This window comes from Thamnophis sirtalis, unplaced genomic scaffold (assembly GCF_051295495.1).
Source record: "Thamnophis sirtalis isolate CommonGarterSnake01/CBP01778 unplaced genomic scaffold, rThaSir2_p1.2 scaffold_3, whole genome shotgun sequence".
NCBI classification, from domain to species: domain Eukaryota; kingdom Metazoa; phylum Chordata; class Lepidosauria; order Squamata; family Natricidae; genus Thamnophis; species Thamnophis sirtalis.
In genome coordinates this window covers 65,107,361-65,123,402 of record NW_028261383.1, presented here as the reverse complement: position 1 = coordinate 65,123,402, position 16,042 = coordinate 65,107,361, and the positions used below count along the sequence as shown (strand labels likewise).

At 36.6% G+C, this 16,042-nt stretch overlaps 1 protein-coding gene across 6 annotated transcripts in view; it reads left to right on the top strand.

The window, feature by feature from the left end:
• FLNB (filamin B) overlaps positions 1 to 16,042 on the top strand; it is a 92,580-nt gene that overhangs the window by 45,771 nt on the left and 30,767 nt on the right. For all 6 annotated transcript variants that reach the window (XM_087709001.1, XM_087709002.1, XM_087709004.1 and 3 more), the window contains exons 10-24: positions 540 to 666; positions 1,178 to 1,314; positions 2,154 to 2,347; positions 3,108 to 3,221; positions 4,625 to 4,768; positions 6,296 to 6,419; positions 6,655 to 6,815; positions 7,780 to 7,870; positions 8,108 to 8,277; positions 10,121 to 10,238; positions 10,489 to 10,751; positions 11,531 to 12,128; positions 12,501 to 12,674; positions 13,676 to 13,838; positions 15,546 to 15,706. In XM_087709001.1, the coding sequence (XP_087565127.1) occupies positions 540 to 666; positions 1,178 to 1,314; positions 2,154 to 2,347; positions 3,108 to 3,221; positions 4,625 to 4,768; positions 6,296 to 6,419; positions 6,655 to 6,815; positions 7,780 to 7,870; positions 8,108 to 8,277; positions 10,121 to 10,238; positions 10,489 to 10,751; positions 11,531 to 12,128; positions 12,501 to 12,674; positions 13,676 to 13,838; positions 15,546 to 15,706 (2,739 nt within the window). The remainder of the gene's footprint in view (positions 1 to 539; positions 667 to 1,177; positions 1,315 to 2,153; positions 2,348 to 3,107; positions 3,222 to 4,624; positions 4,769 to 6,295; positions 6,420 to 6,654; positions 6,816 to 7,779; positions 7,871 to 8,107; positions 8,278 to 10,120; positions 10,239 to 10,488; positions 10,752 to 11,530; positions 12,129 to 12,500; positions 12,675 to 13,675; positions 13,839 to 15,545; positions 15,707 to 16,042) is intronic.

The window sequence follows — 16,042 nt, the reverse complement described above, 5'->3', positions numbered from 1 at the left end:
AAACAAATGGAGTTCCATCTCAATTTCATACAAATCAGTATGGATTTTGGGGAGCCTTTGATAAAATGAATTGTAATATTTGCGCAATGCTGCTTGAGCATTGGCTAGAAAATGTTGCCAGCTATGCAATAGTGAAGACAATAGGCTTGTATCAACAAACTTTAGAATATTTAGACTCTCAAGAAAACTAAATCAAGTAGGCATTCCCCAAATATTTGTGGTCATGAGGTTTGACAAAGCTTAAGCTTTCCTTGTTTTCACATATGACATGCATAATGTTGCAGACTAAGGAATAACATAGGGAAATGAATTAAGCATGGTAATGTAACACTTTTACTCATCACATTCTTCTGGAAATGTTTATGCTGTCTTTATTACATGACATGGGGCAGTTTTTCCCCTTTGCAACAATTTTTGGATGAGAAGAAAAAATGATTTCATTCCTTGGCAATTGATCTTGAAACATACAATTACCTATAACTAGAGAATATAGGCTGGAGTTAATTAAAGACTAATGCTAAATTAATGATATTTTTCAGAAGGCTTGGAAGAACTTGTAAAACAAAAGGAATTCATGGATGGACTATATGCATTTGAATACTACCCAGTAAACCCTGGGAAATACATTGTCACAATTTCTTGGGGCGGTCACAATATCCCAAAAAGGTGAGTTGAAACATTTCATATGTTGTAATTGAAAGCGATTCCATAGTAAATTATTTTGAAATCCTGCCCGTTGGAAGTACATTGAATTGATGACAGTTTCAGTTTTCGTTCTCAGCTTTACTGTGGGACAAAGGAATATCCTGTCTTTCCAGTCTAACCTAAATTTAGTAATAGGTACTAAGAAACAAGTAAAAACAAAATTTGAAGCAGGAAGGCATTTAGCACATCCAATTTATTTTTTGTGTTCTCCCTTTCCTTGAAAATACCAATGGACGTCTACGTGGTTTTCTTCGATGTTTCATCTTAATTCCCCTGTGGGATGACTTAGATATAAAATTGGATATTTGCTTTATAATGTTTGCTAAGCTTTTTGATAGCTCTTTGGTTGTTTCTGAAACTTTATAGCTTCAATCTGTTACTGACTATTCTCTCTCAATAAATAGATGTGGATTAAATATATATGTGCCCATGGTTGTTGTTCATTTTTGCTAATTCAACTTTCTTCTCCTAGCCCATTTGAAGTGCAAGTCGGTTCTGAGCCTGGTCCTCAGAAAGTAAGAGCTTGGGGGCCTGGCCTTCATGAAGGAGTTGTTGGTAAATCAGCAGACTTTGTTGTAGAATCCATTGGTCCGGAAGTTGGATCCCTAGGTAATAACCTGGCTCTTTACACTGCTTCCTTCCAAAACAGATGTTACATGATAGATGGTGTCTAATTATTTCAATAGTAAGAATTTCCTGTTGTTGAACTAATGGGTTGAATCTTATCTTCTAACTATGCACAGTACTTTTGATGTCAGTTATAAGTCTATACCCTATTCTCATCTGAAAGACATTAGCAGTAAATAATGACCAATCATTTTGTTCTTCAGGGTTATCAAGATAATAACATGATTAGCCTTGCCTTGAAACAGAATCTAGTATTACAAAAGTACGGTAGGAAAGAACATCCTAACAAAAACCATAGGAAATGTTAATGCTTAGCCCTGTGGATTATAGCTATGGAACTACAGTGCAGCTTATGGCTTAAATGAATTCCCATAGCATTAAACTATGGATTGCTGATTCACCCAAAGTGTCTGGGATCCTACAAAATGCAAAGACATAAATGATGGCTTATAAGCTACAACGATCTGTTTGGATATAGCACAAAACCTCAGCTAAACAAACTGTTATCACTGGGTACAATCTGTTAACCCAGCTATTGAGGTCATGTAGACATTGGCTGAAACAAAAACTTTGAGAGATTGCTATCGTAGATGGGAAAATAGGTTTTGAACAGATATAATCAGGTTCACGTTTGGTTAGACTGGATGTATATATTATTCTAAAATATGGCATTTTCTTGGCTATGATTGATGAATTGTATGAGACTAACCAGCTATTGTTTATTCAGCAGTCTCTTATTTAATGGCATTGCAGCTTAATACACAGCCTTAAAAGTCCTAAATTTGAGTGCCTCTAACAACTGCTAAAATCTTTTTTTTCAGGCTTTGCTATCGAAGGCCCATCGCAAGCAAAAATTGAATGTGATGATCAGAATGATGGCTCATGTGACGTGAAATATTGGCCTAAAGAGCCTGGTGAATATGCTGTTCACATTATGTGTGATGATGAAGACATCAAAGATAGCCCTTACATGGCTTACATCCAGCCAGCATCTTTAGATTTCAACCCTGACAAGGCAAGGATACAAAGAGATGATGATGATGATGATGATTCTGCCCTTTTTATATATCATTCAAGGCAGTGAATATTATTTACCTAATAAACCTGCCTCCCTTGAAGTGGGTTGGGCTGAGAGTGAGTGACTGGCCCAAAGTCACATAGCCAGAACTCACAGTTTTTCTTTGAAAAAATTTAGAAATTGAAAGAATTTGGTGGTTTTGGGGATTGGTGGTATTCCAGCAAATTAGGCCTGATGCTTGAGTAGTACTAATCACTGCATTGTTAAATACAGAGCTCAACCAATCTCATTGCACATATGTTGTGCACTGACAAAAAAATAATTCTAAATTCAGGATTGGGTCTTTTAAATAAGGACAATCTATGGTACATGCTAATTGAAGAATCATCTCATAATATTTCTTATTTATTTGTTTGTTTGTTTGTTTATTTGTTTCCGCCTCATCTTGGCCAGTATGTGAATAATAAGTATAAACCTCTGTTCCAGGTTACCTTTAGAAATGTAATCCTTCAGAAACTTATTTGATGGAAGAATGTATAAATACAAATGCATATTGCATATGCTTCATTTGCATTGTAAGATGCCCCATTGAGCATTTAATAAAAGCATATTTATTTTTAATACATATGTTAATCAGACAAGCTGTTAGACTGGATGTGAAGAGCAAACTTGGGACAATGCACTGTTAGTAGTATAAGAGACTATAAAGGCATCTTGGCTTATTCTCTCACCTTATAACTTGCTAATCTTTTTCTAGGTAAAAGCTTATGGCCCAGGGCTTGAAAAAACTGGCTGCATTGTGAACAATCCTGCAGACTTTGTAATTGATACCAAGGAAGCTGGGAATGCTCCTCTGAAGATATATGCACAAGTAAGGCCAAAGATCAAAGCAGCATTCGCTCCTAATCCATGTAGCATTATCTATCTAGGCATATTGAATTATGAACAGAAATTATTGGCAATATTTATAAGTTTATTCTTAAATGTAGTGGGGCTATAACATTTAAAGAGTACACATTAAGGGCCTACCTCATCTCTATATTTGAAAAGTTTTGATTTGGCACACATCTTTATTACTTATGATGTGAGTTTTCTGTCACCTCACTGAGAACCAATTTACACCTCAATCAAGGTAATATAAACCACTTGCTAAGTAACTAGAATTCATTGATTAAAAGTAGGGTGACTAATAATTTTTATTTGATGGTCTAATGAAGAGGAAGCATGAAGAACTTGCTATATTGAGGATAGAGCAGTGGTTCCCAACGTGGGGTCCATACCCCACAGAGGGTAATTTGATTTTTAACGGGTGCACTTTGAACCTTGTTTAAATCAAGTTAACGTCCTGTTATGCTTCCTCCAGATGAGTAGAGTTCACTTTTTGAGTAAAGTAAGAATTATATGGGGGGAGGGGGGCATCAGGATTTTAGAGATGCTTAAGTGGGGCATGACCAAAAAAAGGTTGGGAACCATTGGGATAGAGTGAGTTACACCAATTCTTCATGTGTTTTCTTCATTATTGAAGGTGGAGGAGATAAGTGAACTCTTCCACCACCTGCTTTTTCAGTACATAAGGGGCAGTGTGTGTTTGACATGCAATCTACATCTTATTTCTAAATTGAAAGAAAATAATAGACTGGAAATAAAGTTTGATACGCTAGCTTCTTCTGCCTTTCAATTTAGAAATACTTTCAGGATAGGTGGTAACAATTGCCAAGGTGCCAAGGTGGCGCAGTGGTTAAATGCAGCACTGCAGGCTACTGCTAGATCAGCAGGTCAGCGGTTCAAATCTCACCGGCTCAGGGTTGACTCAGCCTTCCATCCTTCCGAGGTGGGTAAAATGAGGACCCAGATTGTTGGGGGCAATATGCTGACTCCCTGTAAACCGCTTAGAGAGGCCTGAAAGGCCTATGAAGCGGTATATAAGTCTACTGCTATAATTGAACGTGAAGTAGTGAGCATAATGCAAATAGAAGTCAAGATCCTTTCCATAAGATCTGGAGAACTGATCCCAGTGCTTCACTCTCCTGGAGTCATTTCCACAGGGTAGTTGGTGGTATTTGATCATGGTGGGGAAGAGATAATCCAGCTGCAGCAGAACGAGCACAAATGTATGGAGAACAGAAGTTCTATAAAAGACAGGCCTAAGTTTACTGGTTAAGTTAAACTATGTATCTGCCACCCTTTGCATGACTGTAGAGGTACAACTAATGTTAAAACTGAGTTCATTTTAGCAGCTTTAATGGAACGCAAGCTGGCTTTTCCCTTTTTTAGGATGCCGATGGAAATCCTATTGATATTCAAACGAGGAGCAAGCCAGATGGCATCTATGCCTGCTCTTACATTCCAACAAAACCTATCAAGCATACCCTTGCTGTTACTTGGGGAGGAGCAAATGTCCCTAACAGCCCTTGCAGAGTAAGTAGCAAAGTGCTTGAATATCTCTAGCTGCTTGTTTCCCAATTGCAATGTGCTTTCTGACACCTTTTGCAAGATTAGATTAATTGACACTTGAAAGCAAAAGCTGAATCCTATTCTTTTTTTTTTTAAATCATGTTTTATTTGCAGTTTTCCTTTCACACCACACATATTTTATGGGCAGTGTATTGATTGTCAATGTCCTTTTTAAACAATACTAACGATAATAATACAAATAAGTATGCATAATCCTAAACTACCAACTTCAACAATACCATTCTCTCTTTATAATTTTTTTTATTGTTTTTTCCCATTAATTCATTTAACCCCAAATAACAATTCTTTGCCCTATGTATGTTATCCTCTACTAAGTCACTAATATTTAATATCTTGAAAATGACTCACTATTCCACCATAACTTCAATATCCCGAATGTCTAGGACTACTAATAAGGCCTATTTTTTAAAGTCATTTTTATTCATCACATTTTTAAAAAAGGAAGTGAAAAGAAAAAAGAAAAAAATGATGCAAAGATAGAAAGAGGACAAAGTAAGCTAGAGTTGAACAGTTAATTCCTAGTATATCATTAATGAAAAATTAACCATAAAATTACATTATTTTTAATAATAAAGAAAAAGATTTTAGTTGTCTTTCTGAATCTCTGAACTGAGTGTCAAGGTCCAGTATTTTGTCATTTAAAAACATCATTTAAAAAAGTACTAAAATATAATAAATATTCACCTTCTAATTTTCCTTTGTTGTACTCTGATACACAATATTTAAAAACATTTAGCATTTTTATGTATATATGAATAAATCTTAGTCTTACTCTTATTCTAAAGAGTAAGGACATTAGGAATACTCAGATTAACAGTGTGAAAATTGGATTAAGATGAAGGAATTGTTTTTGGACCAGTGTTCTCTTAATTTCTCTTTGGGCTCACTTGGGCTCCTCAGAGGTTTTCAGTTGGCCACTATGAAAACTAAATAATAAGTAACTAGGCCCTAGTACATGATGGTTAACCTTTTTGGCATCGAGTGCCAAAACTGGAGCGTGTGCGCATGTGCAATGGAGCCTGGAAGAGAGCAGTTGCTCAGTCCACATGTGTGCTCTTCTGGGTTCCATTGCGTGCATGCATACTGGCCAGCTGGTCTTCACACATGCGTGCGACAGAACCTGGAAGAACAGCTGGCGACGTTGCGCGTGCCCCCAGAGAGGACTCTGTGTGCCATCTCTGGCATGCGTGCCATAGGTTCGCCATCACAGCCCTAGTCTTTCCTGTGTGTCTGAGGATGTTGGATTGGAGTGAGAAAGACCTAGGGTCCACCCTCAGTCTATTCTCAGAGGATTGTTGGAAAAAAAGATGCATGCCCACTTGAGTTCTTAACAGATTCAACAAATGCATAAAACCACATGTTGAATATCAGTAGAAGAAACTTAAACGATTGACTGACTTAATGTTGAATATTCTAAAGTGCTTAATCTATATTTGTTAAGTTTACATTTTGAAAATATATGCCATCTAGGTCCAAATAGGACAAGGCAGTCATCCTCAGAAGGTGAAAGTTACTGGACCGGGGGTGGCAAGAAATGGTCTGAAAGCTAACGAACCTACTCATTTCACCGTGGATTGTACAGAAGCAGGCGAAGGTAAAAACAGATCGGTATAGCATATTGCTGAGTAGTGACCTCCCCCTCGCAGTAATCTGGTTAGAAATGCTATTAAAAGAGAATGCTTACTTCACACAATGTTGCTTTTAGGTGGATATGCTTTCTCTAGTGGCTGATAGAAACAGTGCATTTTAAGGAAGAAATGTTTAAGGAGCAAAGAGTGCTATAGGGGAACAATTGTCAATACAATTTCTAGTGAATTGTTTCTTTCCAGGTGATGTGAGTGTGGGCATTAAGTGTGATGCTCATGTAATAAATGAAGAAGAGCAAGATATAGATTTCGGCATCATTCACAATGCTAATGATACATTTACCGTGAAATACAACCCACCTGCAGCCGGGCGCTATACTGTTAAAGTGCTGTTTGCTGGAGAGGTATGTAATTATCTGATAAGGCTTTTGATGCCAACCCTTATTTCTAGTCCCTAAAATATCTCAGATGTATGGTTTCTAACACTGGGTATAAGACTGAAACCATCTGGATAGGGAAAGTTGGGTTAGTGGTTGCATTGTATTGTAATCATATCATGAACTGTGAGCAAATATACATGTCCAAGGATAATGTTCCAGGATCCAATCTGAGTTAGTCAGGAGGATCAGAGATTTAGTCTTACGAGCTTTTGGACTTGTGCTGGAGCTGATCCTTAGGGAACTTTTCTCTCTCCAGAATGTGTGCTCACAATCTGAAGAGAGAGAAGTTGCCTGAGCATGGCCTCCAGCACGAGTCCGAAAACTTGTAAGCCTAACCTCTGGTCACAGATTGGATCCTATCAGTTGTTGAAGTATCTGTGTATGGTAGTAAGTGATATATTTAATATGTATTTCATTCTCCTACTTTAGTTGCAGCATATAGAATAGCTTGCAACACTGAAAATATACACAAATATGTCATATCTTAATAAAAACATGTACTTGGAGCAGATTGACAGAAGCAATCTGATAGAAATTGGCCTTAGTTCTAATATATGTGTAATATATGTGTAATAATACAGTGACTTTTATTTAATTTAAATGATGTAATAAACTTGAATAGCTTTAAGATTAAATAGGACAAAGATTGCTGTCCAAGCTTCTAGAAAAATGCTGTACTAGATTACTTTATTTTGATCTCCTGGATATTCAGAAATGTGCTACAGACAAATATCTTAATTTTTGGTTTGTTTACAGGGAAAACAATAATTTGGAAAACTAGTAATTTAAAGAGCAGCTATATGCAAATGACAGTACATGCAAGGATTTATTTATTTTTTTACTATTCAAGCCTCAGGATCTTTCTTTATGGAAATTTTGTTGAAAAGCTACTAAATGTAATGACATATTTTTGTTTGTTTGTCTTAAGGAAATTCCTACAAGTCCTTTCAGAGTGAAAGTGGAACCATCACACGATGCAAGCAAGGTGAAAACTGAAGGGCCTGGACTAGGTAAAACAGGTAAGATTTCTGCTTGATTATTAGGCAACTATTTAATTGACAATTTGTTGGTTGCAGTCATAGTAAAAAAAACCTATTCCGTGTCAAGGCCCGTAAATGGATGCTAAATGCATAAATCTGGAGTATGAAAAATTAAATTTGATATTTCTAATATTTTATTCAAAAAGGGATTGCACTTATTTTTCCAGAATGTGTCCAGGCATGATGATAATAAATTCCATTCCTTTATCTATCCAGGTATGGAAAATGGGAAGCCCACACATTTTACTGTGTTCACAAAAGGTGCTGGGAAAGCCCCTCTGGATGTCCAGTTCAATGGACCAATAGAAGGAGAAGCCATCAAAGATTTGGACCTCATTGACAACTATGATTATTCCCACACTGTAAAATACACTCCTATACAGCAGGTAAATTCTCCTAGGAAAAGGTAGAAATGTGGTATACAGGTCTTTAAGTCTGGAAATGGGAGGCAATTTTTGTTGCAAATAAAATGTGTCCATGTTCTGCAATAATTCCAGATCTTGTTTTTTACACAGCAAGTTTCTAACACATACATTTTTTTTAAATTAAATAATACTCTGAAAGCTGTTTAATACATTTTAAACTCTGAATCCAGCTAAATTTTGTTTATAGGAATTTAAGTCATAGTTTCCAATTAGCATGTGTTTCTAACAGTGTGCAATGTTACTGTTGGCTCTGGGACATCATCAAGCAAGCAGCAGAGCAAAACTGAAGATTACTGTTCACCCTGAACTGGAATCCACACATGTTGGTGTAATTCTTCTGCTTGTTGAATGAGCAGCAATTTAGTTCCGTGCTGAGGAACAGTAAGGGTGATTATTGGCAGAGCTAGTTTTCAAAATAAACTTACATATTTTTCATATTGGTATGATCTCTAGTCTATCTTGCTGACCCCAACAACTTTTAGATGCCTCTACTTTGGAGTAACTAAATTCAGTGATCTCTTTGTTTTGGTTGGATCTTGCTAGCATCACTGATGCCAACTTTATCTTAGGCGTGCTGGTGTTGTAAGTGGAAATGGATTTTAACTTCTGAACAGTGTTTCTTTGTATAAACTCTGGCAACTTGCATCTCTGCAAGTGTAGCTTATATTTGAAGAACTGTCTTCAAAATATGGTTGACTCTTGTCAAATGTCTTTTGGAAGCAGTTAACATTTCTTGGTTTGGTTACTGTTCAGAAAGTCAAGCCTATTCAAAGCCAGTTAATCCATGATACACGCCAATAGACTTATGATGATATCTAATAATATAAAAAATTAAAGGAGATTTAATAATGGAATTCTATCATAATTCTGTAATGAATTGAAAACTAAACAGTAGTTAGTGACAGTTTTGAATAATGCTGCCTCATTTAAATGGTATACGATATACATTTCTGTATTTCTGGAAAGCGCTCTGAATGGAAATGGGGAAAAAACGGGTTTAAAGGGTGAAGTTGGAAAGCAAAATAGTCCTTGCTCTGTCAGATTTGTAAATATTGCAATGAGAAATTCTATTAAATATGAATAACCCTGTGAAAAATATAATTTCAATTCCTAAGGAATTAATTACTAGAACTGTTTTAGGATACACAAGTTGGTTACAAGGAGTTCTCTTATTATGCTGTTCTGGCCCTTGCCCAAGTAACTTGGTTGAAAAAAAAATCAACATATCTATTCTATTCCAGCTTCTACTAATTTAGTGACACATTAATGAATGTATTAAATTCCACAAAACAGAGAAGAGGGAGGTTCTGGATGCATTAATCTTGCCCATTTTAAATCGCTAACTGGCAGTTTCTAGGCAGTCAGCACTTTTTCCTTCTAAGCACTTAATTGATCTGCTAAACAGAAACAACAGTGCAATTGTCCTTCTGTCTTTGAGGGTGGTTATAGATGCTGTTGAAACTTCAGAACAGTACATAAAATGACAGTCGGTGAATGTGAATCCCAGAAAGGAGATGGTAACCAAATTATATGCAGAGCAGAAACAACAAACTTGACCTATTCAGATGTGCAGCTATATATTAACTGTATTATCTTAAATAGATAATATCACTGAAGATATTACCTAGTTTTGTAATTAAATATGTGTTTGTATATTCTATGAAATATTCTTCTCTAGAAATCTGGAAGTGAGCATCTAGCTGCATGATTTCTGGAAATGTTCATGTTCAAATGTTAATTTATTACAGTGTTTGCTGGATTTCTTAGCATGAAATGACTTTAAAAATATATCTGACCTCTCCAGGGTAAAATGGGCATTCAGGTGAATTATGGTGGTGATCCTATTCCTGGAAGTCCTTTCACTGTAGATGTTGCTGCGCCACTTGACTTGAGCAAAGTTAAAATCAGTGGTTTAGAAAACAGTAAGTAACTCATCTAGTGTACACTTTCTACTACAATACAACTGAAAAACTTAACTGTTCTAAAATGAAGGATAAGATGCTGGAGAGCTTGTGTTGTGTGAATTGGGCAACCATATAAACTTGTTAAAAAAATAAAATAAAAATGTGTTACTCCCTTTATGCATATTTGTCTACTCCTCAGACCATTGATGGATTTTCCATGTATCTGGTGGAAAGAGGCTTATTTTCAATCTTTTCTTTATTTTCTAAGGAGTCGAAATAGGGAAAGACCAAGAATTTATCATTGACACGAAAGGAGCTGGTGGACAAGGTAATCTTGATGTGGCTGTATTTTCCCCAATCCAGAAAAGTGTACCATGCTTAGTAGAACCTGTCACTGGAAAAGAGTATTGCAGGGTAAAGTATATTCCAAAAGAAGAAGGATTTCATGCCATTGATGTCAATTATGATGGGAATCCGGTTCTGGGAAGCCCTTTTACTATAGAAGCCACCTTACCACCGGATCCTTCTAAGGTAAGAATCCTTTTTATGGGTAGACAATTTATTGATACCATTTTCAAGTGTGCCCTTTAAGCTATAATGTACAGCAATGATCTAATCTTTGCTGGACAACTCATATTTTGTTACTAATGAAGTTCTGTGCGCAAAGCTCAAACTTGGACATGTTTACATAGCTGATGAATTTCTTGCCAAAAGCATCTCAGTTGGTCAAAATTAGCTTGAGGTTTGTTTTGAATTTTTTCTAGCATAGCTGTAATAACTTAGAAACTGGTACAACAGTTGGATCTGCAATGATTGCATATTTATCTCATCTGGGCCTATGTTATTATGATCTAAGCATTCAAGCCTTATAACTTTCTTGATTTGAAGACCTGCTAAATAAATGAGAAAATTAAAACATCTGTCTTTCTATGTCTGTGTATGTATTGGTTTGAAAACTAATTGTGAGCTTATCAGGATGATAAAGAATAGCAGTATTCTGCTTAGGTTAGATCAGTGTTTCTCAACCTTGTCAACTTAAAGATGTCTGGACTTCAACTGGCTGGGGAATTCAGCTGGCTGTGGAATTCTGGGACTTGAAGTCCAGACATCTTCAAGTTGACAAGGTTGAGAAACACTGGGTTAAGATAGTATGGAAAAGTATCACTGTCTTTTAAAAATAAATCTGGCATTTGAGCTTGGTATTGCAGTGTGCTTCTAAACAATAATAGAGTCCTCAGAACTTTAAAAGTCTAGAAATGATAAATGATTTAGTAGGTATTATATTCAGCACCTCTTGCTAATGTTTCTAGGTGAGAGCTTATGGGCCAGGCCTCCAGGAAGGACTTGTTGGAAAACCTGCAGAATTCACAATAGACACTAAAGGAGCTGGAACTGGTGGTCTAGGCTTGACAGTTGAAGGACCGTGTGAAGCCAAAATAGAGTGCTCAGATAATGGAGATGGAACATGTTCAGTGTCCTACTTACCAACAAAACTGGGTGAATACCTGGTGAACATTCTTTTTGAGGAAGTCCATATTCCTGGCTCTCCTTTCAAAGCTGACATTGAAATGCCATTTGATATTTCAAAAGTAATTGCCACGGGCCCTGGACTTCAACATGGCAAAGTGGGTGACACTGGATTGCTTAATGTGGATTGCTCAAAAGCTGGACCTGGAAAACTAGACATGGAAGTTGTATCTGATTCTGGTTCTAAAGCTGATGTTGGGGTTAAAGATAATAAAGATGGAACTTATACAGTTACATATGTGCCCTCTAATGCTGGTATGCACACACTCAAGATGAAATATGGTGGAGAATTAGTGCCAAATTTTCCTGCACGTGTCAAAGTTGACCCTGCCATAGACACAAGCAAAGTTCAAGTGTTTGGACCAGGAATTGAAGGGAAAGGTAGGTTTGTGTAATTTTTTTTTTTAGATTAATAGGAATGCTGCAAATAAACCCTAACTGCTTAAGATGTGCCTGTCACAGAAAATAATCTTTGTACTTTTCACAATACAAAATTAATTCCCTCATTTTTATAATGAAACTGCTAAGTAAATCATAGAGTTAGGAAAGCAAGATGAAAGTGACTAGTAGAGTGGCTGTAACTTAAATTGCTATATAATGCTAACAGATTATGATTGCTTTATACAGTTTAGCACTCTTCAGCATTCTTTCTGTCCTTAAACACTTTAAACAGATGCCTGTACAAAAACATCTGTAAATATATGTGGGCCTATAGCATGATTTCATTTAAATGACACAATAATTACTTTTCAGATGTTTTCCGTGAGGCAACAACAGATTTTACTGTTGATGCTAGCCCTTTGACCAAAACTGGTGGAGACCACATCAAAGCCCAAATTGCAAATCCCTCTGGAGCTTCCACAGATTGTCTTATCAAAGACAATGCTGATGGCACATATGCAGTAGAGTTTACTCCATTTGAAAGGGGTGAGTACTACATGCTATTATTCTGGAGGAAAGCAGTGGTAAATAGATTGTGAAACCATCTGAAGACCTGTTGAAAATTTTAATCAGCTGCAGTGAACAGAGGAAAATATGCTTTCTTCTCTTCCTCCATTGCTTTTCCATCAGGAGAAAACTATTGCATCATTTTGTGTGATTGGATCCATTTTAAATTGATCTCCAGCATTGAAGCAGGTCATAGAGATGGAATCTCAGCAACCTCTGGTCTCATGATTTTGGATTCTTTTTGGCTTGTGTGCCTTGATAGGATGTGTAGCGATACAGATATAGCTTGCTTATTTGATCCTTTCTAATCCTGTCTGATTAAATTGGCCAGGATTGGACTGGCTTCATAAGTTAAGAAAGATGAGCAATGTCTTGTTGATGTATTGCCTTAATGCTTAAAGACTGCAGTAATAAGACATTGATTGAGAAAAGTCAGGGAGACCTGTACAATTCTTAGGTAAGTCTTAATTGTTAATGATGTTAATGTAATGTTGAATTATAAGAGTTTTGAAACTTTTATCAAGATTGTTTATCTGATAATTTTGTTTGAGAATGGAGAGTTGTAAAAAGAATTATATTGGGGCATTAGAAAAGTGTTATTTTCTATATGTCAAAGAATGGCTGTTGAAAATGTGTGATCTATCTGATTTGGAAAAAGCAATATTTTCTATCAATCACCAGAGTGCAGCAATGTATCTTGTTTTGACAGTAATTATTACAGTAACATCTTGCACTGTTCATATTGTAGTAGTTAATCATTGGTAAATTAGTGACTTGATAAATATATAGATTTTTCTTCTTTTTTTCTTTGTTAGTTTTTACTTTTTATATTTTTAAAGTTTGTCGTTTTAATGTAAAAAATTAAGATATTAAATAACAAAGTAGAAATATGGGTGTGAATCAAGCACAATACATATATAATAGATTGCTACAGCAAACTTCTCAGAGTCTGTCCATAAAGGTATACCTTCTACTTACAGGTCCTCATGCAGTTGAAGTAACTTATGATGATGTTCCTGTTCCAAACAGTCCATTCCAAGTGGATGTCACAGAAGGATGTCATCCTTCACGTGTTGTGGCCCAAGGAACTGGGTTACAAGAAGCCTTTACAAATAAACCGAACCCATTTACTGTTGTTACTCGGTACGTTCTATGAATATATAAGATTTTAATACAGTTCTAGGCTGCATAAACAGAAGGATAGAATCAAGATCACGTGAAGTGTTAATGCCACTTTATAATGCCTTGGTAAGAACACACTTGGAATACTGCATTCAGTTTTGGTCGCCACGATGTAAAGAAGATGTTGAGACTCTAGAAAGAATGCAGAGAAGAGCAACAAAGATGATTAGGGAACTGGAGGCTAAAACATATAAAGCAGTTTCTGGAACTGGGTATGTCTAGTTTGTTGAAAAGAAGGACTAGGGGTGACATGATGGCAATGTTCCAATATCTCAGGGGTTGCCACAAAGAAGAGGGAGTCAAGCTATTCTCCAAAGCACTTGAGGGGAGGACAAGAAGCAATGGGTGGAAACTAATCAAGGAGAAAAGCCGAGGTGGCGCAGTGGTTAAATGCAGCACTGCAGGCTACTTCAGCTGACTGCAGTTCGGCTGTTCAACTCTCACAGGCTCAGGGTTGACTCAGCCTTCCATCCTTCCGAGGTGGGTAAAATGAGGACCTGGATTGTTGTTGGGGGCAATATGCTGACTCTGTAAACCGCTTAGAGAGGGCTGAAAGCCCTATGAAGCGGTATATAAGTCTAATGCTATTGCTATTGCTAAAAGCAACTTAGAACTAAGGAGAAAATTTCCTGACAGTTAGAACAATTAATCAGTGGAACAACTTGCCAGAAACTGTAAATGCTCCAACACTGGAAGTTTTTAAGAAAAGATTGGATAAACATTTTTCTGAAATGATATAGGGTTTTCTACCTAAGCATGGGTTTGGACTAGAAGACCTTCAAGGTTCCTTCCACCTCTCATTCTATTCTAAATATCAATAGCCTTGCTGTCTGGAACCGATGGAAACTAAGAGTGAAAAGTTGAAAAGGGTATAGTATACGCTAGGTTAATCATGCAGAATAAAGTCATTCTGGCTGATCTGTCAAACTTTTACATAACCCTAAAAGTACTTTAGGACACAGAGGCATGAAATAACATAGTGAACACTTACCAGTTTCTTCTTGATATTTGCTGCTTAATAGGGACATACCCTGGACTGTGTACAAATATCACAAGACAGTTCACAGCTCTTTGGAGCATTTCGAATGATGGATAATGAAAGATGTAATATAATTCTTAAGAATTCCCAGCTCCACCCCTTGAAATAATTATCTGATGTATACCTGCCAACTTATGTCTTTACCTAAGACTTCAACATTCTCCAACCTCCAACCTTACCGAGGTGGCGCAGTAGTTAGGGTGCAGTACTGCAGGCCACTTCAGCTGACTGTTATCTGCAGTTCAGCGGTTCTAATCTCACCGGCTCAAGGTTGACTCAGCCTTCCACCCTTCCGAGGTGGGTGAAATGAGGACCCAGACTGTGGGGGCGATATGCTGACTCTGTAAACAGCTTAGAGAGGGCTGAAAGCCCTATGAAGCGGTATATTAGTCTAACTGCTATTGCTATTGCTACTCAAAGTCTGAGTATGGGCAAAAAACCTTTAGTCAACTGAAATATTTCTGTTCTACACAATCTTTATTATCCTTCCTAAACAACAGTTGCTGTGTGAGAAAGTGTAGTAGCATGGCACAACTGATAGCAAAGATCCAATACAAGGAACATAACAAAGTAGTCCTTAAAACAAAGTGATGATAATTAAGCATACTAACTTTCCTTTATTTTTGCAGAGGAGCTGGAATTGGTGGACTTGGAATAACTGTTGAAGGGCCTTCAGAATCCAAAATTAGCTGTAAAGATAATAAAGATGGCAGCTGTAGTGCAGAATATGTCCCATATGTCCCAGGAGATTATGATGTCAACATAACTTATGGGGGTGAACATGTTCCTGGTAAGACTATTGTATTGTAAGAATGGGAAATGAAAAGGCTATCAATTGTTCTTCTTATCAAAGGGCATTTAAAACATTGATGATGAAACTTGGGAAAATGTTGAACATGCTGAAATTTATTAAATAGAATATACTATCCTGGAAGAAAATACTGACTTTCCGGAATTCTAGACAAATGGTTAAATCACCGCCACAGTAATGGAGAATGAATTTTATTTTTATTTTGATCAACTAGTGATTCTGTTAGGGAATATAATACTTCCCCATATTTTACCAACCTCCAATTTTATAATATCTTAAAATGACCTTGCAACTTAATGGGATAAAGTGCTATTT